The 25,635-nt window shown below is 38.7% G+C and overlaps 1 protein-coding gene across 1 annotated transcript in view; it reads left to right on the forward strand.

Annotated features, from left to right (window-relative positions):
* The window catches only part of LOC110827448 (LON peptidase N-terminal domain and RING finger protein 3), a 75,938-nt gene that overhangs the window by 20,267 nt on the left and 30,036 nt on the right, over nucleotides 1-25,635 (forward strand). The window contains exon 2 of the mRNA XM_022059137.2: nucleotides 19,887-20,773. Coding sequence (XP_021914829.2) covers nucleotides 20,197-20,773 — 577 coding nt within the window. The 5' untranslated portion in view covers nucleotides 19,887-20,196. The remainder of the gene's footprint in view (nucleotides 1-19,886; nucleotides 20,774-25,635) is intronic.

Here is a 25,635-nt window from a genome sequence, read left to right on the forward strand (position 1 = left end):
ATGAAGTGCGATCAGACACCAAGTAAAGTAGGAGTTATATTTTACTAGTATCAATACAAATTAAAATTCTCGTGCAATAATTAGTGTATAATCCAGTACCAATTTTAATTAAAACCCATTTTTGTAGTTTCGAATTTGAATCGTGGGAACAAACGTATTGGCAAACGGACAAACACGACTCCCCATTAAAATTAATTTTATGTACTCTGTGAAAAACTTGTAAAAATTCAATTGGCTTATAGGTTCCGTTCTGAGTTCATTAAATATCAGTTTTTACCTTGTTCTTGTTGGTGTGTGCTACCAGTTGCCTGGCAACGAACTGAGATGTGGCCCAGCCTCGTTTATTGATCTCTCAGAGCTGGTTTTGTACTCTCTGCCGTGGAGTTTAAGCCATCTTAGTCTAGCGTGAAGTGACCATTTTAAGCGTTACCGACAGTTCATATTGCAAGACAACTATTATGCCTCTTCGGTGTGTTTAAAGGCATCCTGGTTACTTCCAGAACGACGATGACAACGCTGATGATTTGATTATAAAATTGAATTTGGATTGTGGTCTTCGGTTTGTCACGTACGAGATCACACGACGTCAGAACCAAGACCACAGTTAATATTTTCACTGCCGTGAAATGATCAGATCTGAAAATGAAATTTGACGAACAGTTTTTAGTGGAAACTCGCCTAAACCAAATTAATTCTAAATCCGTGGGACAACTTCGGAAGTAAAGCCTGTGGCAAGATGGCCACATTCTCTTAGTAACACCTGCTCGTCGAAATAATGGAAGCCCTTCGCGGATGCCATGTTGTCTTTGTTCTGTTGCTGATTCAGTGTATTTTGTTCGTACGTCTTTTAAATATGGTTATCTGCAGGTTACTTTCCTGTGTAAGTTATATCCTCCTAGTATTATCTGTAGAAGTATTTTATCTGTCCGAATACGTTTTGTGTTCTTTCTTGATAAGAAGTTAAAGTCACCATTTATATACCAGAAAATGAATGTTATAAATCAAAATAAGAATTATTAAAATGGTAACAAATTTGGCAATGATTGTCATGGCATTATATCCGCAAGAGCGGTTGAGTTTGCTTATTGGAACTTTCTAAATGCGTTTTTGTGAATAAGGATAATGCAATGGTCTGGTCTTGTAGCACGAACGGGATAGACGAAAACCACACACATTTTGGTAGGGAAAAGCTGAAGGGAAGAGGCCAGTTGAAAGACCTACGCGTAGATGGATAATATTAAAATGAATCTTAAAGAAATAGGATGTGAGGATTTGGATTCAGTTCATGTGGTAGAAGATTATGTCCAACGGCGAGCTTTTGTGAATGCAGTAATAAACAGAGTTGCCTAAAAGGCAGAACATCTCCTTACTACCTGACTGACTGTTCGCTTCTTAAGCGTAGATCTGACCCAGTTATTTGCTAATTTGCACACCTCATTAGCTTTTATGTTTACGTACTACAGAAATTATTGTTGCGAAAATAATTACATAGGTATATATAGTCTAGTCTGTATGACTGTATGAATTCATAAAATATTCCCTCCTGTATTTTTTGTTAAATATTCCCCTTATCGGAAAGTATTAAAATGAGAGCAAAAGTTTTTAATGAAATTATGTGTAACCTAATTTAGGTTTAATAAATTATTCTCGGGCTACCAGCCGTGTGAGGTGGTTCAAAGGTGGAAAAAGTAATATCTCGAGAACCATCCTTAGGGCACTTCAGTGCCTTTCACCTTTCAACCACATGACATGGCTGGTAGCCCGAGAAGAATTTGTTAGACTCAGCCGACGTGAAAGCTCCAGATCGTACTAATTTAAGTTCTTTGTGGCCTCCTTCAGTCCATCCAACCGAATTCTGGATAATTAATCAAAATAGGCCACATCCTTTCCAAATTATTCACATCATCCCACTGAGTGAGAATTCAGGTTCTCAGGGCTCCGTGTATGAAGTTGGCTGTCTTTTGGGATGTTGCGCTGTGTAGTCTTGTACAAATTTATCGATGTTTCAGAGGTTCTTACTGTGTCCATCATTGCCCAGATGGTCGGTTGGCCAACTTCAGTCATTCTACTTTTCTGCGTTATGTGCCCAGTGAATTCTGGAAAGAAACGTTTACAACTAATAATTATACTGTTGCTTGAGTTACCAGTAAAAGTAATGGCATTAGTAACAACCTTTCCCATCATATCCTTATCAGTTAATAAATTTCGTATCTTTTGACCTAAACACACGGTGAACTCCCATCTGTGTAGACTGTGTGTATCTAAAACCTTTTCTATGGCATTACAGTGTTATTTCACTTCAAAATCGTAAAAAATATCACAGTGACAAACTTTGCCATAATAAAATATTTGGTCAGGATCGTAACCTTTAGTCTTAACAGAACCCAAGGAAAATAAAATCTTCTGTTTACGCGAATTATAGATAAATGTTTACTGCGTAGGTTAGGATACATCCTGCCTGTAATCTGTTCGACGCTTTGTGACGTGTTATGGTCTGTTATAAACGCGCGTTAAATGTTCTAGGTAAGTATTTAGAAGGTAAAATGCCCATTGTGTTTAGGGGAAAATGACACTCATTTGTCAGACCGAGGCAGACATTTACCAGTTCTATAGTTGACCAGAATACGGTTACAGAAGTCTGGTTATTATAAGCCCTCGTGCTATTATGTGATGTTTATTTAGTAATTTCGGTCCATTTATATGCTTTTGTTCTGCTAATGCATGTATAGCCACGGTGGTCTAGCGGTTAGAAGGCTGGCCTTGTAATCCTGGGGTCTCGGGTTCCATTCCCGGCGGTGCCCGAATTTATAACTTGTGTTGGGCAAGGCCGTGGTCTAGGCAACACGGAGTTTTCCTCCGTGGCATCCCAACAATTACTCCATTCACACACACAGAAGAAGGCAATGGCAAACCACTTCTGGATCATCTGCCAAGAACGTATATGAACAGGTCCCAGTCCGAGAAAAGGATGGAAGGATCCTGTTCATATGGACCTGTCGTCAGACAGAACACTAAAAATAAAAAATAAATGCATGTATATGTTGGTACGTAATTCTCTCTGCGATGCGCCCAGTTGTTTATTGTTGGCTATGAACTTTGCTGAAAGAATGAACATGCAGGTTTTATTAGGTATCGATTTGTAGATAATAATTTCTTAGCTGTCTTTTGTTATTACTTAAATCTCTTCAGACTGTCAGCAATTTTTCGAAAATCTCCTCCATGTACGTAAAATTAGTTATCATGACTTTAGAATACGTAATCCCTAAAAAATATAATATGAATCTGAAACGACGATTAATGGTTTTATAATTCGGTTTGATGTTCGTTGCTTAGAATTGCTTTCTGGTAGGTACGAATGGTTTATTGTCCGCGGTAAAGCCCTTGTGATGACCAATACCGACTGTAACATTTTCTTCTCTCCAATTTTATTTTAACACAACTGCTACTAAAATGTTTATACTTTTCAATATTCTCGCTTAAAAGAAAATTCTGCAATTAAAATTAAAATGCTCAAAAGTAAACCTTCTCAAAAAAAAAAACTCTGTAATTTGTATATAAATTGTCTTCATAGCGTATGTACGTTAAATTTAACTCACACAAAACATAAATTTCTATTTTTGTTGTTTCTGCCTATTTTATTTGCATTTGTCTGGGTAGGCCTATTATAACTACGTTTTAGAAAGATCAGTATTGTAGATGTTTTGCTAACAGATCGGCTGTCGAGGTAAAAATATTTAGTTGTTCGAACAAATTCAAGATTGGCATCATTTTTGTCTGTTTATTCAGTAATAAAATCTTTGCTGTTTACTTACAAGTGTGGTGATTGTTTTTAAAATCGCCTTCTTTTGTTATTTCAGAATTTTATAACATGTATCTACTGTCTTTGAATTTATTTGTTTATTTATTCATGGTTTATATATCGCTCACACTACACCTGTGGTTGCCCTAGAATGTGTTTGGGGCTAAAATGTTCGCTTATAAAGGGATAAATCACATTTATGCTGTTAGCTTTAATATTTACAGTTTGTAGTAGCAACAGAGTATAGGTTATTAATGATAATGTCATTACTGTACAGCTTACTCGTAATGGGCATGTGGATGACAATATAAGTATAATATTTATATGAAGGATTGTGAATGTTATGTGATCATGTAAGAACGAAAGTGAAGGTTAACCGATGGAGTCCATAAACTTTCGAAACGCATTCTTTGTTGTAGGCCTATTATATCGGCTACCTCATTGGCCTTGATATTTATTTATTGCAGATACTCGAATCTAATAGCACTACAGACAGAAACCAACACTCAGAAAATACTTTATTTTCCTTTTATTTCGTTAAATATTTGCCATATCAAAATATTGTCGGTCTGGAATAAAAGTTGTACGTAAGTCTCTGTCTTGATGTGGTAAATTTTGGCAAGCTTATTTTATATCATGAACTGATATGCCTTGTTTTTGTAGAAAATGTACGAGTTATGTTTGAGCTTGATGTGAGGTAGCTGTTATATATTGGTCCATTACGGACCAAAATTAAATTTACCCAACTTTTAGTTTAAACCCGTATTTCCAAGTTTAATCGAAATCCGTTCAGGCGATACGGAAAAACGTACTCTTCGAGCACAAAAAGAGTCTTATAAATACGAATTTTATTCATATGTAAAACCTAATCTCTGTGCTGGGGTAATGTTAACTTAGCTTGACGAAATATGACGTTGGTTAATCCTGAATTTCCCAGTCACATCAGCAGTTTTGGTGTTATGTAATGCATTTCATTTACTTTGCAGGTGGGTGATTTCTGTTTCTTCTCCAAACTGTTCTCTTTATGTGTCTCTTAACCTTGTCATTTTACCGACTTGGGAAATAGCGTAAATAAGCCGTAAGAGTTGATAAAGTGCATAGTTAGGTTTGGTTGTATCTCAGAAAATATATTTCAGAGTTGTATGTAATACCAACCTAGCTAGTTTTCTTTCATTGTCGCTGTGGTATATGTTTTGGTGTTTTGTTATAAAAATTACCTCTTCCCCAACATTTTGGTAGCAGAACCAGCATGCTCCAACACTGCTAATTTAAGTGTCCTCCCATTTGACAGTCCGAAACACGAAGTCTAAAGGTTTGTGATTGTGATGCGTTGTAAACCGTTATTTTTTTAGACTTTCTCCATCGTATAATCACAAATAAAAATAAATATACAACAGGAAACCTAGGGTTTCTTTCCTTTCATTTTTACCTGAAGACGGAAGAAAATCAAGCTTCCGAAACATATTTCTATTTGAATAAAAATTTTCTTGGATATTATCCATTGTCTAGTAAATATAAAACGTAAAACGACGTTTCGGGGATAGGGATTAGCTCTATCTAGTGGGCCCAACTGTGTAGGAACCTGAAGACGGAGATAGAGTCCCATCTCCGAAACGTCGTTTTACGTTTTATATTTACTAGACGATGGATAATATCCAAGAAAATTTTTATTCAATTGACTCTTCACCATCGTCAAGAAGTTTTAGATTTGATATATTTCTATTTGTAATTTGGATGATGGACAAAGCGATACTTTTTTTTAATAAATCCTGAACATGTTCCAATCACTTCCTATCCAGATGATTGCGATCCACATCATATTTATTTGAGACGCATTTTAATAATATTCTGCCCTCTGTGTCTAAGTCTTCAAACTTTTTTATTATCTTCGTGTTTTCCGACTGTAATTCTGTATCTTTCGCGTGTCCCACATGCTCTGCCCACGCCATCGTATTTGATTTAACCACAGTAGCAATTTTCAACGAGGAAAGAATAGAGTTAGATAAAGAAATGCAGATTGCTGAAGCCTTTGTAAAATGCGATTACGAGACGAATGGCAGGTTGACCTCATTGCAGCTGCCGGGCGGAAAACGTTTCTGACGTACGTATGATGTAAAACTCTTACGGTAAGGACGCCTCTCCCACTCCAAGGAAACTTTTGCGTAATGCAGCAATTCTCCACCCCCGCCTTAGCCCTTCCACCCCCCCCCCCTCGCGACTACCGCAATGGAGTTACACAATTACTGCACCCCTTCGCCTCACGCTGATGAAATATTTTTATATTCTATTTCTGTGCTTGCGTAGTATATTTACAATAATAGTTTGCAACAGTTCCTGAACAAATAGCGCATGCGCTTCTAACAACTCATTTATGTAGCCTGGTTATGTTATCAATATGTCCATCTGCGTGTCTGTCAGCCCGCTGGTCCATAGTTTGTCTGTTGTATTATGTCGCCAAATATTCTTAAATTAACTATTTATATATTAATTATTTCCGTGATACTTGGTGTACTCGTATTGTTCTAGAAAGTTTGCTTAAGGACTGTCTTTATGTTTAAATAAATTTATGTAAATTACGTTTTGTGGTGTATGAACTGAAAGCAAGTAGGGGTAACGAAACTCGGTTGGGAAATAAATGCGGGAGGGAATGGGGAAGATGATAAAGGTAAGAAAGGGGTAAAATAAAAGAAAGGAAGAGAAAGATTCGAAAGAAATCACCTCCTTTAAATTTCATTTGGGTTTTCATCCTACCGATTAAGAGAACTATATTGCAAGAAAAGTGGAATCACCTATGTTTTGGAAGAGTTGTTCTCTATTTCTGGCACAAAAGCATGTTTCACCACTGAGTTTAGACGTCAGTAATTCTCAGAAAACCCAGGTGGAAGTTGTGTCTTTGTTGTCCAGCCTCGCTTGGACGCCTTAAACATTTATATAACGGTGGGATGTGTCGGGTACACTATGCTCACATTTCGCATCACTTGGCTTGACGTTGTGTCAATTTGTTACGTAAAGCCTTAGCTTCCTCTGGCCACGTGTCTTCAGTGTGTGCCACACCTACACACGTATCTTAGGAATTTATTTATTTATTTTTCATACTGTCCAGAATCCTGGACGATAGCTGAGCGGTAATCCTCGACACTTTCATTACGGATGAGTCCGACATTTTCCTTAGCCCCTCTAGGCGAATGCTGAGATAGAATCTTGAAACAGGCCACAGTAGACTACTCCCATATTTTTATAGGTCTGTCATCTGATCCGATGCTCTTCAGTACCAAAGAAAGGTGGAAAGAGACGCGTTAGAAATGAGATAATTATATAATTTCTGGCGTCATCTTAATAATCTAAGAGTCGATCATTCTTCTCTTTGCATTGGCCAGTCTTAGGAATTACAGAACAAAAGTAGGTTGATGATGTTCTGAGTTTTGTCGCCGTGCAGCATCGTGTATAGATGCCATCGTTTCGGAGGAATGTACTGTCTCCCATCTTCGGGGCTGAATCTACAGAGAGACAGACAAAGCACAGACCGGCTGAAATAAGAACCAGAAGATGACAGGCATAATTGAAGACACTCTACATCTCCACATAGGCTTCTAAATGCATGGAGCTGTCTTTCTTAACAATCAATGAGCTACTCAATATATTCCATACATATGTTGAAACGGAACGTTCATTTCCGTGTTAAAGAGTCCAAGACCATGTTCTGATCTAGTTGGATCCAGTCCACGTGGTGATACACTGCTTCTCCAATATCCATTTTAATATTATTGTCCCATGTACGGCCAGGTCTCCCAAGTGATCTCTTTGCTTCAGAATTTCTGAATGTCTGATGCGTGCTACATACCACACCAATCTCATCCTCTTATTTTATCATTACAAAAGAAACACTTTTTAAGGAAATGAATATGACATAAAACGTTTGTCTTATCAAAGAGTACAGAGTTGCCCAGAAAGTGGGCTGCATTGGACTAACTCATATATCCACTCAGACGTTACCTTTTTGTAAAATATATTTCATTCTTTATTTTGCCTGTCGATCGATGTGGGACTTTAAAAAGGTGGTAATGCGATCATTCAGAAGTACTGTATATGAGAATTCATTTATATTAATAAAAATACTTAGCAGAAACCCCTCCAGTCACTCGTCAGTTTTTCCACGACATTGACATCACGAAAACTTGCTCGCTTTGGTAAAGTCAGTTCTTCGCCTGCTAAAGATAATTTCACTTACATAACGGTAATTACCTGTCTGTGTTCTTCGTTCTAACATGTGGAATAACCAACCAGTCCGTATCTTCTTTGTGACGACGTTAAGTCGGGGTTCAGTAAATTGTCCTCCACCACTACAGCCCTCAAACAGGGTCACTGATTACGGTCGACGTACACTAACATAAAAGACGGCGCAAACATCCCAGAAGACAACCCGAAATCTCGCAAACTTCATAGATTCTTATACAGAGCCAAATTCCTATAAAAGTTAAAGTAAATCTGTCCCACTATACGCCATGTAGGCGTTTGGGGGGGAGGAGAGGAAACTCTCTGTTTACCTGAAGCTTATCCTCAATCTGACCTCGAGAAGCAAACTGATTTGTTGGCAAAGATAAAATCTGATAGGTTTACCATTTAACTGTACTTATAAAATATTATCCCTGCTATTTGATACACCCACTCCAGTAGTCTGCTTCGGGTGAAATTAATAATTTGTTACGGAAATTACTCTAAATAGTTCAATTACGTAGTCGTTACTATCGATTGTCTTTTAATAGGCCTGTGTCCTTTTTATGCTAGCATTGAAAGGTAGTCAGTGTGTGCTACTGTCGTGGGGGTATGAAAATAGTTGCGTAAGTGGTATTTGTTTCGTGAGCAACGCGTTTCTTTTCATGCCTTCTGCAGATTTGTATCCAACAAAGCGTTTGTTGGAAACATCACCATTTAAACTTACTTCAGTCTTTGTTTATCGTCCTTCTTCACTTTTCGATACGCTAAAATAGAATTAAACAAGAATCTTATCACACACCAATCATATATAATTTAAAGTGTGATTTCCAGGGTCTCTGGCTTCCGGCGCGTCTGATTTCCAGGGACCCTGGTTTCTAGCGGTTCGGGTTACCAGCGTCGCTTGTTAACAGTTCCAGTATTCTGGTTTCTTTTATAGCGTCTCTGGCTTCAGGTAAAAGTAAAAGTAAAGTTTGTCCCGCTATACGCCATGTAGGCGTTTGGGGTGAGAGGAGGTGTAGCTCCTCTCTTCCTTGACCTCGGCACTAGATGGGGGTGAGTGGTCAGCATCACGCCCCGGCCGGCTTTACCCCCGGGAAAGGACCCCGGTACCCATTGTAGAGGAGGCTGGGTGGGCCCCAGAGCCGGTATAGACGCAGAGGCTAGAGGAAAAATCCTCTGCCCCCGTCGGGGATCGAACCCCGGTCGTCCAGCCCGTAGCTAGTCACTATACTGACAGCTATCCCGGCTCATCTCTGGCTTCAGGTGGCTTCTGTAAAAGCGTCTCTGTTTTACAGAACTAAATACACTTTTCCGGAGTTTTGGTGTTAGGAAACAAGCATGCCAATTTGGGTGAAAATCGGTTCATCACTTCTCGAGCTACAAGCCAACAAACAAAGCTAAAATTTCAAGTTCGTACTGAAAGTTGTGTAGGCGAGCTTCGGCTTTAAGGATAGACAGCCTTCAGGTCGATAATTTAATCTGGGTGTGCCCTATAAGGAAGCAGAGTCCTAACAGTTATGCCACAACTTTCGGTAGAAGACAGATTGGGCGAGGAACAAGGAACAGAGAAAAGATAGGAATTATAAAAAGAAAGTGAGATGATGAAGCAGGAATTTTGTTCTGAGTGTCACAGAGCAGGCACGTTTTTACAATACAGGTAACGGTTTGAGCTAACTGTGGTGCGTGATATGTGACCTCGCGCATGGCTGCCGTTGTGTTGTACATACAAGTTGGCCTCTAGACAGTCTGGTGGGCCGGCTTGCTGGCTCGCTCTTCCTTTGTTTACAGTTCGATTTACATCTCTTTGTCCTACCGAGCATGTCTGAGTAATTTATAAAAGCTGCACTGCTTTGTTTTGCGACATGCAGACTTACAAAGAAGTGCTAATTTTGACATGATGCTAGCAAAGACTACTCGCGGAAGAAAACTGGCCATTGTGTTGTGGTCCCTGATGCACTGAGACTGAATTTTGCGACCGAGAGGTGAGAGGACTCTGCTTCTCATTCAGATGGCCGCATGTTCGAATCTTATTATCGAAATATGAAGTCGGTTTACGTGGTTTAAGGTTTGTACTTGAAACCTGAGAATTATTAACTATGAAGCATATCAAGAGAATAATAAAATGTACTGTTGTAGTACTATAGAATTTCGAGCTGTGCGAGAGAATTTCCAGATTTAAACCTGCCCTTAATTTCGTATTGTTTCGGGTATTCTCTGTATTCGGTGCCGATCTGAATGATGAGGAGGAAGTGAGTTTTTTTGGAGTGAGGTTTTTGACATTGTTTGTTTAGTGTTCTGTCTGACGACAGGTCCATATGAACAGGATCCTTCCATCCTTTTCTCGGACTGGGACCTGTTCATATACGTTCTTGGCAGATGATCCAGAAGTGGTTTGCCATTGCCTTCTTCTGTGTGTGAATGGAGTAATTGTTGGGATGCCACGGAGGAAAACTCCGTGTTGCCTAGACCACGGTCTTGCCCAACACAAGTTATAAATTCGGGCACCGCCGGGAATCGAACCCGAGACCCCAGGATTACAAGGCCAGCGTTCTAACCGCTAGACCATTACAGGTATAGAAGTGACAGCTTCTTCCTCCTGTCTTAATTTCCTCTTCATTTGCCAGACGTATTAAGTATTTAGGCCTATTCATGTTCTGCATCTTGTTCAGTGACCGCATAATAAAACCGAGAATGATGTTCGAGTCACGTTTTGCTTGTACCGTCGGTCCCGAAGGACTCTTCGAGCCTGTATCGCTAAGGCCGCTGGAAGTTGTTGGAGCCACGTCGCTCTCACTGGCCGTGAACCCATCATCCACGTCACACCAGCGAGACCGATTCTTCCACGGCAACCTTCAGTCATTCTGAGTTCAAATAGCGGTATACGCGAACCGGCGACGAAATTTTACGCATTGCTTCTTCATACATTGTAACTAAGCTTCTGTATTGACCAAATATTTTCAGCTCCCGCCTCCACAGAAAAAAAAAGTTTTGCTGGAAATGTGAAGAATTATCAACCTCGATTCCTTATGGCTACCACGTCCAGACCGCTACACCGGTCTAGCCAACTTCCTATCAGTTGGCTAAGAGGGTTAGTGTCCAGGCCTTAAAGATGGCCGCTGACTTTACTTAGTTTCATAATTAAGAATGTGTGGACCTATACTTCCACTCCCCCCTACGTTTTCATGTGATTTTCTTAGAGTGACGCATGCGTACCGATGCTAGTTTTATAACTGACACCATGGATCCAAGATGTTGGTTTTGCGTCGTAAAATGCCCTGTCTATGGTTACGTACTCTCATAAGAGGCTGCTCTGATTGCGTATTCGTTATACTAGGAAAACCACCTGAACATGGCCATGTAGGCCGAAACATGTAGTTTATTGATTAACATCTTAATAAAATTAATTATTATTTTCGTTATATTTGTGTATTGCGTTATATTTAAGTGCTGTAATGCAAAAATTCGATAATTGAACGTTCGTAAAACGAGGTGTTAGACGCAACAGATTCAAGCGCACTAGTTACTGGGAACTATCTGCTGTTTTGTACGAGTGGGCAGTTTTGTCTAAGATAGTGGGTTGAATAAACTTAGGGAAATGCCTGCTATTTTATGTGGGAAGGATGAAAACTGCATACATTTTAATCGGAAAATTCCAACGCCAGAAATTGCTCTGGAAACAGGCAGAAATAGTATATGTTTAAATAGGATATGAGGATTTGGTTTGAAATTAAACGGGTTCAGAATAGTATCCGGTGGTGGGCTTTTATGAACACGATGATGAAATTTGGGGATCAGTAAAACATGGAATTTTATGACAAACTTAGTAACTAATAATATGAAGGAAGATTAATGCCATAGAGTTAGTCAGTTAGTGAACTATTTTATTCGACAATGGAAACTACGATATCTTCCAATCCAGAGGCATAAATCTCATCTGTTGCACGTCCCACATGCGGAGACGGCCGGTCTAAAAACGTGTGTTGTTTTATCTGGATCTAACATAAAAATGTTGACTTGACAGGAGAGGAATTTTATTTTCAGCTGTCAACACCAATTCTCAAAAGCGGCTTCTAATAATCTTCTCATCTTATCTCGCTAGGCATCACTCTGTATCTGTCGATGTATTGATTATGGGATATTGCTTCGTACCATGTGTAACGTCAACTTGAACTATCTGCCTATTTACGGTATCGTGATATTAAATCTTATTTCTAGGTAAAATTTAAGCTCTTGCTACTTCTCAGTCCAAAATATTTTGTCTTCCCGTCTGATTTCTAAGAACCTGAAAATTAAAGTATACAAAACAATAATCTTGCCTGTTGTTTTGTATGGGTGCGAAACATGGTCTCTCACTCAGAGGGAGGAACACAGATTGCAGGTGTTTGAGAATCGGGTGTTGAGGAGGATATTTGGGCCTAAGAGGGAAGACGATGGGGCGTGGAGAAAACTGCACAATGACGAGCTTAAAAATCTGTACTGCTCCCCCAGTATTGTGAGGGTGATTAAGTCGAGAAGAGTGAGATGGGCGGGACATGTAGCGCGCATGGATGGGACAAGAGGTGTGCACCGGGTACTGGTTGGGAAACCTGAAGGGAAGAGACCGCTGGGGAGACCTAGACGTAGATGGGAGGATAATCTCAGGCGGGATCTATGGGAGATAGGAGTTGAAGGAAACTGGATTTTGTTGGCCCAGGACAGGGTCCGGTGGAGGGCTTTGGTTAATTCGGTGATGAACCTTCGGGTTCGGTAAGCCATCTAGTTAGTTAGTTAGTTAGTTAGTTAAAATTTAAGCTCTGTACTTACAGCTTGTAACGAACGCTTAGCTGAACGGGAAATCCTTCTTTATATTAAACCCGAATTGATTACTTTGTTCTCAGAGGACTGCCATGGTATTGTACTATGAGCCGGATCAGTCTAATTTTCCTTTAAAATCGTTTTTGATATTGCCTCGGCGCCCCAATGATTTCCCTTTGAAGATGACTGTCTTCTGCGATGTCGCGCCGTGTAGTCTGGTATATATTTACCCACATTTCAAAGGTACTTGTTGCCTCTATCACCAGTGAGGCAGAAACTTCTACCAGGCTACACGGCGCAATATTCCAGAAGACAGTCGTCTTCATAAATGGCCGCCATGAGAACCTAAAATCTCACTAAACAACTATTTAATCAACCAGTATAGCATCCTACCAAATAGCCGTCTATCTTAGCGATCAACTTAGCTCGTACCATAAGCTAAAGCGTGACTTGTTTTAACTGCGTATTACACTAATTTATATCAGTTTAACCGACTTGTTTTGTAAACAAACACCAGGATGTTCTCACAAAGGAAACATGCGGTATGTACAAATATAAAATTACGTAAAACTCCATTTCCGATCGTGTTTTGTTATAAGCTACGGTATTGACGTAGGTTTGTGGAAAATTTACATCTACTGCAAACATGCAGGCAAGCTGCGAACAGTTCACATGATAGAACTAGTAAAGAGACTGACCTTCGAGCCGGAAAATTAGTTTATCGGTCAGTGCGTTAGAGGTGCATTATGTTTGAGAGTTAATTTACATTTCTTAGTTTTATGAAGATTACAGTCTCCGTGCAGTTACGTAGAACATGACTTACGTTTCAGAGGTACGTTTTGCCCCAGATATCAGGGCGATGATGGAGCTAGTGTTCACGTTATAAACGTCAGTCACATTCTATGTGACTGCACGGTTCATTATTCCAGAAGGATGCTGCTGTGAGTTCCCGAAATATTCTCAGTTTTATGTGTTCCGAATTCCTTGTTCTGTTCATTCAATATCTCAGCTTCACCTGCAAGGTCCTTAGAACAGGAACTTGGTAATTACATGACGACGAGAAACGACAAGCTGATAAAGGGTCGTTTTTGTTGAATTTGGTTATCTCGGATTAGGCTGGGCAAGGTTAGGCTAGTTACTCGCATTCGCAGACGACAGTGCGCAATGAGCAGTTGCGAAAGTGTGGTTTTGTTGGATTTGGTTATCTTCGGTTAGGTAAGGTTAAGTTTTGTTAGGTCAGCCATGCGAATCCGCAGACGACGAACTTTAAGGTCACATCTAGTTAATATATATGTAGATATTATTTTTGATAATTGTATAATTTCGTATATTTAATAAGACAAGTGCAGGTGCCCCGCGATTTTCACTGGAGCTGTGTTTCCAAGACCGATCGTATAACTCGAAATGTTTTGTTATTCTTCGATTTAATTTCCTTTTGTTTTCAGTCAGCGGTTTGTGATTGAGTTAGCTTTAATTGTAGCGAATTCTGTTTTAATTTTATACATTTTCTCGTCTTCACTGCAAGAAATGGTAAGTAATATATCCTAATTCGCTTTAGCGCAAAATGACTTAAGTCGAAAACAGAATATTAAGGGGAATACTGTGGTATTATTATTTTTTAAAACAATAGACTGTAATAATTGAAACAGTTTTGGAGTCTTTATAACTGTATTGTGACTGGCATTGCAACAGTGTATTAGTTTCTGCAATATTGACCCACACCTATTCGAAGACACTAGTACTTCTGGACATATCGGGACACTCACTCCTACATCTTTGGCCGATATGTACATCTAATAACATTTAAGAAAAACAACACCTTCGCCCAAAAATGGAAAAACAAACGTAATGAAACATCACCAAAAAAACTACAGAAATCATAATTGAGTTTTAAGTTCTTAGATATATTCTACACCTGATGATGGTTTTATAAAAATCGAAACATGTTGTGTAAATGTTCCGAAATGTAAATCGATCAATCGATATGGAACATGAATGATATTTTATTATCTTAATTATTATAAGAAATTTTAAATATTGTGATCAGACGGATTCAAATAAATAATTGTTTCTGCAATAAATTAATATCAAGTCCAGTTCAGTGCATAAAACCGTAAATGACGCATTTGGAAAATAAATCTGTCCGAAGTAAATTTTATATTGTTTGTTAGTTTGTGTTTTTATTTATTTAATATATCCACAGTGTGAAATAAGCAAGAGAATTTGAATCGACTTTCTGTTCAGTAACTAGTCAAATCATCTAACCAGCCAGTAAGCGTGCAACTGACAAACATAATCAACCAACCATGCGACAAACCACATAACCAGCCAACTCGAGTTAAACGTACAGCGAAGATTTATGATGTATATTTCTAGTTCTGCGTAAAACTTACATGGTCAGATATTCTCAGATATGTAATATGTTACATAAGACCAGGAATCCCCGAAACGTAAGCTAAATTATCGCATGCCTTTTGACAGGTGTAAGGACAATGTTACATACTCCTTTGAGTAGCCTATTCGCCACACACAAGAATTTATCTTAATTATGTCACGTACATGGAACGTATCTGACGGGAGCTTATGTAACACTTGCTTACAGTATAAATGTTACACAAGCAAGGCAGTCATTGATAATAGGAAAGTTTTTATATTAACCTTTTCCGTGCTACGAAAGAGTTGTCTTTGTTTAGGAATACTGTACGCTGCTCTGAATATATTTAGTTTTCAAAATGTCGAGAAAATTGCATTTCTCTTAAATTGTAAAACGTTGAATTAATACATGTGTGTCTTTTGTTTGTAAGAATGATGTACCGTTTACTAACATTTATACTTTTCCATAATAATTGAGTTTTGTTGTTGATATGCTGTGATTCGCACTGTCATGAACCTTAGCAAGTCCACAAAGAATCCACTATACATCATTTTATTTCTGAATGTCTGCAATATTTCTTGGGATTGTGTTCAGCTTTTTTTTTTAGCGGAAACTGTTCATTAATATTTGAAAATAAAATATTTAAAAGATAAACCGGCCTAATTGATATGTCTGAGTTGTACTTTGTAAGTTGTAAATCATACTACTGTAGGGTTATTTCTGAATGACAGTAGGATTAATCATATTAATAAGAAAAAGACAGAGTTTAAGATGGTTATATTCCGTTGTTTATTATTATATACAGATGATGTTACAAAACATAAAGCTGTTTTTAAACTTCTTTCAGAATGTATCAAAGGAATGATTATATCAGCAACCAGTGAGTTATTAGGTAACGCATTTGAATGTACGATGTAAGAAAAGTGTGTCGTAACCAGTGAATCTGTTCAGTTGTTTCAAAAGAAAACATCTGAAGCTGAAGGGGCCCTTTCACGTCACTTCCAAGACTTCGCGTCCAAATCCCTCCACTGGTTACCACAGAACCTGAGGGTACGAACTATGGCGGAAGGGTCCAGTGTGTCCTAATATTATTTTCCAAATGAATAAAGCGAACAAGTTATAAACCGAGTAAATTCAGTCGATTGTTTTAAACGTCTTAATTATTTGGTTGTTTCAGTGGCGTTTTGACCTCACTCTCCGATGCCCGCACCGTCGCCTTGCCCCATTCGTTCAACGTTTTTACAGTTTATTTTTATGGGCGTTATTTTTTCATAGACACTGAACTCTTAACGCGAAGACATCTTAGGGGGTACGTGAAATTTAAAAAATATATATATTATTTTATGATAAACACTGAATAATCAGTAATGTAATTTATTTACTTTATTTTAGATGTAGTTTATATACTATGTATAACTTGAATTATACACCAACAAATTTAGGGGTACAAAGTTGAAGAGAAATTATATCTGGGGGTACGTGAAATTTAAAAAAAAATATATATTATTTCATGATAAACACTGAATAATCAGTAATATAATTTATTTACTTTATTTTAGATGTAGATTTTATACTATGTATAACTTGAATTGTACACCAACAACTTTGGGGGTACAAAGTTGAAGAGAAATTATATCTGGGGGTACGCGAACAAAAAAGGTGGAATACCACTGTACTAGATCATGCAGTACGATTCATAGGAAAGCGAGACTTTGTTCCTTGTAGTCTGCTTTGAATTATGAATCAGCTTTCTAGATAATGAATTTATCGAATCAGTCAATAGCCGAACAAAGAAAATGACGAATACAGCTGCAGGTTATGAATTAATCGATCATAAATAGGCAATGAATTTAATGAATCTCTGAATCGTTCGTTTGAAAAATTCACTTACATCAACTGAATCGAGTGAATATTCTAAGTAAAATGAATCATTGCACACTCTTAAAGTGTTAATTGTCAGATAATAAACCGCGCGCGGACTTGAAAAATTCACATTCCTTTACATCCGTTTATATGAGTGCTAAAGTACGTTCGTCTGGCCTCAACCTGAACAATGCGGAAAGAACAAATTAGAGAAACTTAATGAATTAGGGCCTGTACTTTCTGTTTAGCAATATTAGGGCGTTGGGAGAAGAAAGTTGTAAAGATTGGATGGATTCAACCACTGCAGATTTTTGGTTTGGTTATTTCCTCGAAATTGGCGACTTTAAATATTGAAATGTTTTTCCCCATCTAACACTTCACTCTCGCCTAAGTCGTTCATACAGTGTTTGACTGTGAAAGGTTAATGAGAGGGGTCCAAGGCAGATGATCTGTTTTTAAAGTGTTATAGGAACAGCATTTTCGTAAGAATATGACGAAAACTTATAATCAGGACAGGCGATCTCCAGGTCGAGACCTTCATAATACAGAAAAGGCTTGCTAATCCCTAACGTACAATCATATATTTCCGTATCCTTCGTCTCTTTGGACTGGATGAAAGCACGAGAAGCTCTCATGATGGCAAGGACCTTGCCTAGATTCGAAGCCGGGGGCACGAAGGAACACAACTCTTTGGCGTCAAATCAGAACAGAAGCTAAGAAGTGTCCTGAATAAACCGTCGGGAAATCGCTGTAAGGTCTTGGTGCTCGGTACGTCCGCTATGAGGTGACTGAATACGTGCTTATATCTCCGTTCGTTGCGTTACGTAACGTGCACAGATAGAAGTCAAGTGAACTATGCCCAGTCAGCCGGGTTCATGCATCAACTTCAACCGCTGCACCGTTGCATGTATTGTGTTTATGACGGGGAGCTCCTTTACGTCGTGTCCGGTAGTTCTACGTATATTACGCGTTCTATGCACGAAGTTTATACAGTAAACCCTGCTTATAACGGAATCAAAGTGAACCCAAATATTTTGTCGTGTCAGACAGGTTTCCTGTTAACATATGTGTGTCCTTGGCGTGGTGTTTAAGCACAGAGACAACTTTATTACAGTTTTAAAACTACGTTTGTTAAATTTATAAAAAATATATATAATTGGTATACAATTTGTATCTTATATGCGTCATGTTTGTGTTTGATTAAATATATTTATTTTGTACAGTCTATACACAAACGTTTGAAGTTTATTGGTGTTGTAAAAATTATATAATATTAAAACATTTTGTTGTGTAAAATATTATATTAGCGCTCTTAATCGTAAATACGATTTTACATTATATTATTATATAGTTTTAATAAAAACGCTAAAAAATATAATGTAAAATCGTATTTACGATTAAGAGCGCTAATATAATATTTTACACAACAAAATGTTTTAATATTATATAATTTTTACAACACCAATAAACTTCAAACGTTTGTGTATAGACTGTACAAAATAAATATATATAATTGGTATATTTTGCATGCAGAATTATATTAAATTATTCGAGTAAAACTGAAAGTACATCCGGATTCATATCTTGTGTAAACATGAAGCTGATGTTTAGAACTTGAAACTCTGAGGTCAGAATTTACGATTCACGTATCTCTGTTCACAGTTCACACCCTCGAAGCTTCCATGTCGTGACCTTCACTAACATTTCTTTCATAAAACAGGTTCAGTTCAGGGGTCGGGAAATGATTCAAATAAATATTTGTGCGTCATAGACTTTAGTCTTTTAAATATTTTAATCGTAAAGCAAAATTCACACCAGAATTAAAGTTCGCATCCTTGGACAAAATGCCAGAAGAGTGTGTCCTAGTTACGTACAAGTCTGTACGTGCAAACGTGACATCTGTACAGTTTGCAGTAAGTTATATAATTATGTAACCCAGAACTGTATGTGACATCGGAACACCTTGGCTATAATCAACACGTTCCTATCCTTGCCCATAAAACCGGCTGTGTACTCAAACGTTCAGAGGTCAGTGGTTACCAAGGTAACAAGACACATGTAAGTTTTACATAACAAATACATATTTTAGGCCTAGCTGAATACTTCGTCACAAATTGCGTACTTTGGTGACGTAAGATGAAAGTATAAGTTAAGTTTTTCTGCCTGAACAACTTTGTTTCAATATTGTTTTCCTCTTGTATAGGAACGTTCTGAACGCGTGATTTTAAGCAAACACAAAACGCGTGGCAGATTGAGAAAACGAACAAAGACTTTGAAGACGTAGTTTTTATGCTCGAAGGGGAAAATGAAGTCCACCGTCTCACTGCTACAAGTACGACGATGGCTGTCTCCTGTAGTCTGGTATTTACTAACAGACAATGAGAATCATCTAGGGGCAATCGCTGATTTTTCTGATGATGAAAGCAATAAGCTCCTCTGAGACGTAGTTCTGACGGAAAAGTTATTTCAATGCTTATCGCACACCACAAAGACGTTCGGGGTAGTTCAGTTCTTAATTCTGCGTTAGATGGAATTCACACTCGGATGGACGGGGGGGTGTGGAAGGCGTCTGCTTTGTCCCTGGTTTGCCGAATGGGCCTCAGAGCCGATCAGGGCCCTTTGACGAAGACAAAAATTTCTGCCTCTGCCGGGAATCGAACCGTGGTCAAGCCTCACGTTTTGGACACTCTTCTCAATTCAGTCGTCATTACTGGTTGACTCCATGTGACGTGTGCAGTTGACTGTGGTTCGAAACTTTAAAAAATTGAGGATTACTATTTATTTTTCGCAAAAAATTCGAGGAATGGCATCGAGAAACTCAAATATGTCTATTGCTTTCAGAGGCTGGTGCGCCTGCGTGTTGCTCGTGGGGGTGATGGACCTCTCTGTTTATCGTCAGCAGCTCCGCAGTGGAACGTGACCTTTATGTAACAACACAGCTCTGTTGGCGGGCGGCCGGCCGGGTGGGGAAAGCTCTCCCGCGAGCTTGCTCGGAGCTTCAGTCTTCGGTCGCCCTCCGCGCCGTTAGGATATTGTGTTCACGACATGGCCGACAGCCTGCACCACGAGGTAACGCCGAAACACACCACCATTTAATATAGCTGTATCATACCCATGCATACGCAGTACTACACAAGAAAACGTGAAGATCATGGCTAGAAGTGCATTTGTTGATAGAAACCACAAACTGGAAGTAGAAATGTTTGAAAAACGTCTGAAAGAAAGAGGCACGAATGTGGAGCTTTGTTTTGGTTACGGGAATTCACTTGGAAGACAACGGGAAGTTTACGACGTGTTATCGCATTTTTGCCATGTTCAGAGTGGTGACAGTGGCGGTGTTGTGTCCCAGGAGAAACTTCGCCCCTTAGCAACATCTGTGATAGATGCGATAATGTCCAGTACAGCAGGTCCGAGTTCGTCTCCAGCAAGAGGTTTTTCGTGTCGGATATGTGAAGGAATTCTTCTGCAGCCTGTGACCACAGCGTGTGGGCATACTTTCTGTCGCCGGTGTTTGGAGCGGGATACGTCAAGAAACTGCAGACAGTGTGGGCAGAAGATCGCGGGTGGAGGAGGCATGCTACAAACGAACGTGTTGATGAAAGGGTTGTCTGAGAAATGGTGGCCTGAAGAAGTTCGAGCTGCGAGACTCAGGGAACAGGGCAATGAGCTCCTCCAGCGGAACGAAATGGACGCGGCTCTGGCGAAATATGGCGAGGCCTTGCAGATCGGTGAGTGCACTGACATCTCTCTCTCTCTCTCTCTCTCTCTCGCCTTTGTCATGTAGGTCTGTCTGATCCAGTAAGGGCGGGAAACTTTAAAGCGCGGTCTGCCATAGGATTTGAATTCTTTGCAGACAAGATTTGATGTTATGTAAACTGGGCAGAACGAAACTAAACTAATTTAATCTAATCTGCCTCCGAATTAATATATGTTGGACAGTAATCCGCTGTGTACAATACGGAGACCACATGCGTTAGTTAAATTACAGTGGTTTGTGTTGCGGTCAGCGCCCTCAAATGAAACAAAAATTCAGTTTTTATGGAAGGATTTGTGTAGGTTAGAATAGTTCGTGTTAATTGTATTCATTCACTCAGAGCATTTCTAAGGCTAGCCCAGTCTCCTGCCGAACATGTTGGTAACGGAGGTATTTGTACCGGGGTAAATTGGCCGGAACGTGAAGCTGAACACTCGATGTATGTAGTACCGACGCTGAGAACGCGTGGTGTTAAGTCGTCGGCAAGGTCTACTTTTATTCTTAGTGCAGACAAGTAACCGTAAATTAAACTTCAGATTCAGCTACAGACGTCTGTAATCATGTTGGAGATATTTGAAAGTACTGTGTATTAAAATACGAGGAAAATACTTGTCATAACTGCGCTAACACTTCCGTTCTACGATCCGTAGACCAGATAACTTATCAGCGTATCGTAACTGTATACTGAACTACAGAGGGCAATCCTTAGAGATACCCTGCCCCTAGCACGAAGCTGTTGTAGCCGCGTGCGGCTGTTATTTGTATTGCAAACCCACTGACGCGGCGCGGCTAACTATAAAAAGCAATACAAATGACAGCCGCGCGCGACAACACCCGACACGCCGCACGCGGCTTGTCGCGTGCTCAGCCGGCTTGTTGGTCTAGAGGTGTTGAAAACATGCCGTACTCATGCCGGGAATCGAATTCCGGTCGTCCTGTCGTCAACCTTTCATTGTGGTGACCTATGTTTTCACGGGAGAAGAGCCCCCCCGTGGACCACGGAGCCGCTGTGGATTTTACGGTGAAGAGAATTCGAGAAACGATGGACCTTTGGTGGCTGTAGGATGAAATACAGCGTGTCCGGTTTATCCGCGTTCTGATCGCTGTAGAGCCGACTGACTTTTCTTCTCATAGTAATGTAGCTGCTGCAGATTATTAAAGAAATCCTTGAGGGTGGGTACAAGCGATAATCTGTCCATCCGGTATTAAGTCGGTATATTTCGTTAGGTGAGTAAATAGTTACGTTTCTGTTATCTTAGCCGAAGGATTTATATGGAAGTATGTGTTCTCTGACATGACATTCTTCACTTAAAACGCTGCTAAAGAGTGGACCTACCTTTGAGGTTCTATCAGTGTAGACGTTGATTTCTGTTTCACATGACTGATAGTTGTCGCGTTCACCTTGTTTTCTTTGGGGAACTGAAACAGTGCGTCAAAGCAAGGACTTGAGTTCAAGAGTGAGATTCATTTTTATCAACCCTCTAAAGCAGTGGTATTCAACCTGGGATACGCGTACCCCTGGGGGTACGTGAAATTTAAAAATATATATATTATTTTTATAATAAACACTGAATAATCAGTAATGTAATTTATTTAATTTATTTTAGATATAGATTATATACTATGTATAACTTGAATTATACACCAACAACTTTGGGGGTACAAAGTTGAAGAGATTTTATATCTGGGGGTACGCGAACAAAAAAGATTGAATACCACTGCTCTAAAGCATAGTGTTAACTACATACATCCCACATTTAAAACTGAAATCTCCTGTGTAGTGTATTTGTGGGTTTTGTCACAATAAACCGATTATTTCACTAAACAGGGTTAAAAAATTTATATTCGTGGTGTAGACGCGTTGTTTTATCGGGGTAAGAATTGGATATTTAAATGTTATTTAGATGAATTTTATTGTTGCCCTAAATGGCAATAGAGTGATGCTGACTGGTTTATGGGAATCCGATATGTTATTAAGTTCGTATTGAAATATATGATTTGGAGTTCTTTCGGCGACGTAACTCAATGAAATCTTTCGGGCGATCAGTGGTTAAAAGACGAAACGTACGTTTCGGAGACCATCTCTGTTCCCATCATCAGGGTTCTGTATTGAAACACGCTCGGATTGTGTTCTTTGGATAACATCCGTATTGAAGTGGAAAATATCAACAGAGAAGGAAGTTCTTGGGAAATAGATCTTAATATTTTATGCAATTTCTCTTTCATTCTTGGCTGCTTTCCTTCTTCTATACGGAACATTTTCGTTTAGCATATTTTTAGGTCGTTACGAGATTGTCTCTTTGGAAATTCATCTCGTCTCCACCCGTTCTGTTGCCGATTTTAAGAATACGTGGAGCTACGCCTCCTCTACGTCTTGGCATGATTCTTAATTAAATACAAGGACAACTTCTGTGTTTCATATGTGTTTGCCCATTTTTTCTTTTATATATATATATATATATATATATATATATATATATATTCGGATGTAACATATTAAGTGTACAGTTGTTATTGTGCTCATTGAAAGAGATAATTTACCATTTTTAAATAAACATCGACAGAAAAGTTTCTTATGCTCAAGATGTAAAACTTCAAGTTTCTGAAGGACCTTGAACGCCATTTCTTTATCGGGTATATCAACCCACGCATTCATGTTGGAACAACGAAAACAGAAGAGGTTTTCTGGAAAGTTACAGAATTATTCATGCTGCTATTTAACGTTTCCCGTTATAGACACAGCGGGCTTCAGTTATTCTGCAAATATTCACAGAATAATCGTGTCCCGTTGATTTCAGTAAGCTCTGTACGTGAGCATATAAAGGTTCTGTGTGTCCGAATATTTTATCCCCCCCCCGAGCCTACTGACCGGATTTAGATTAAATTTGGTATGGGGTGTGTGTAGGGAGAATTTAACTTTGATGCGAACCGGTCATTTTAACTCCTGTTTTCAAAGATGTCAAAATTTTGCCTCTGCGTTTTCGTAGAAAGACCAGCCTTTTCCGTTCAGTTGCAAAAGCAAACCGCCTATCATTTCCTTATCTCAGATGTTGTACCGTCGTCGTGATGGTCCAGCCAAGAGTGAAGAAAGACTCTTTACGTCAGCAGCCGAGTCAACGTCCGGTTGATAACAAGCAGTTAGTGTAGATGGCGTGACATATGTTTGAGAAGTGAGGCTGTGTGAAGTGGCAGGTTTTAGGTCTGTTACCTGTTTTTAATGTGGTGACGTGGTGGTAATTTCAGGTTAGCGTTGCTATGACAGTGAAGTGTGTAGCTCTATGTAATGGGACATCAAGGATTTCGGTCAATGCTCTGTGTGAAAAGAAGGAAAATGTACTTAACTTATTTTTATATAAACACTCTTACGTCCGGTTTTTTTTTAAATTTTTTGAAATCGATGTTCTTTCCCAAAATAGTTTTTTTTATGTAAACCGCAGAGCGCCAGATAAAGAAAAGAAAAAATTAGCTTGATGAGAAATTAGAAATAAACGAGATTATAATACTTTTAAAAATAATTAAGTTGATTGGACTTATAATATTTTACTGATAGTGATTTCTTTCATGAAAAACCTCTTTCATAGACGTGTTAGATCTTAGGTTCTCACCGGGTGAGGATGACGATGACTGGTGCCCTGTGGACTCATAGCTACATACAAACGCTTCACAGAAACACGCTGCCTCCATCTTCTGTCCTGAGTGTTCCCTCGAGTTTGAAACCCGCAAGAACAACATCGAAATGCATAAAAGAACCTTCATTTTTATTATTGCTGAGATTTTAATTTTACTAAAAAACTATTGGCTCTCCACCATTGTATTCAGATGCGGTACATTTCAGCAATTTATTTCGAAGTGACCCCGTAACCTGTGGTTATAATTCTAAAATCTTTACAAATACTTTTAACATTCTTGAAATTTTTTACGCTGAAAGTCTTGGTCGTAAGAAGTGATTTAAAATAAGGGTTAACTGTCACATACAGTCACAAATGAAGATATAAATTATCTTCTGGGTTGTTTCGTCTTGTATTATTCTGGCTGTGTGCAATCATTTTGGACGAAGTCTTTATGGTGGCGACTGAGTATTTTGTTTGACACAGGCCTACTTTTTGAAGTTTTAACAGCATACAGCAATTTCTGAGAATTGTTTGATTCTAAAAAGTATCTAACTCAAATCAAAATTATGTTTTGATCCTGTTTATTTTACTGAATCTCAGTTTTATCTATGAGGAAACTGAATTTAAGATAGTATAATTGCGTCATATTGTGAATCAACAGAAATTGTAATTGAGTTTTAAGTTTATTGATATAATTTTACACCTGAAGATGGTTCGATGAAACCGAAACATGTTGTAAAAATGTTCCAAATGTAAATCGATTATTCGATGTGGAACATAAAATGATATTTTAATTATCTTATTTGTAAATTTTAAATATAATTGTGATTAGACGGACAAAACCGAATAATTAATGAATTTAAGATGATGATAATGAAGAAGAATATTAACCAATAAAAACTAAAGTACCTTGAAGATGGCTGCCTTGTGGGATGTAGCGCCGTGTGGCCGTGCGCACGACTTACTCATCGCCCTGATGATGGAGGCAGCTAGGACGTCTGAAACGTTGGTTAACTTCTACCAGACTACACGGCGCTACAACCCACATAACAGCCATCTTTATATTAATGTTTGATTCTATTAAAGAACTTGTCGAGCAAAACTGTTTCAGTACTTGACTTAATAGACTTGGCCATGAGACACATTTATTTTGATTTGTGCCTATTTTTTAATTTATTTCATTCTGTTGTATGAAAAGAAGAGACGACACAATCGAGTAACACTC

This window comes from Zootermopsis nevadensis, unplaced genomic scaffold (assembly GCF_977971745.1).
Source record: "Zootermopsis nevadensis isolate Lab colony 2312 unplaced genomic scaffold, Znev_1.0 Znev_ptg000010l, whole genome shotgun sequence".
Classification (NCBI taxonomy): Eukaryota; Metazoa; Arthropoda; class Insecta; order Blattodea; family Termopsidae; genus Zootermopsis; species Zootermopsis nevadensis.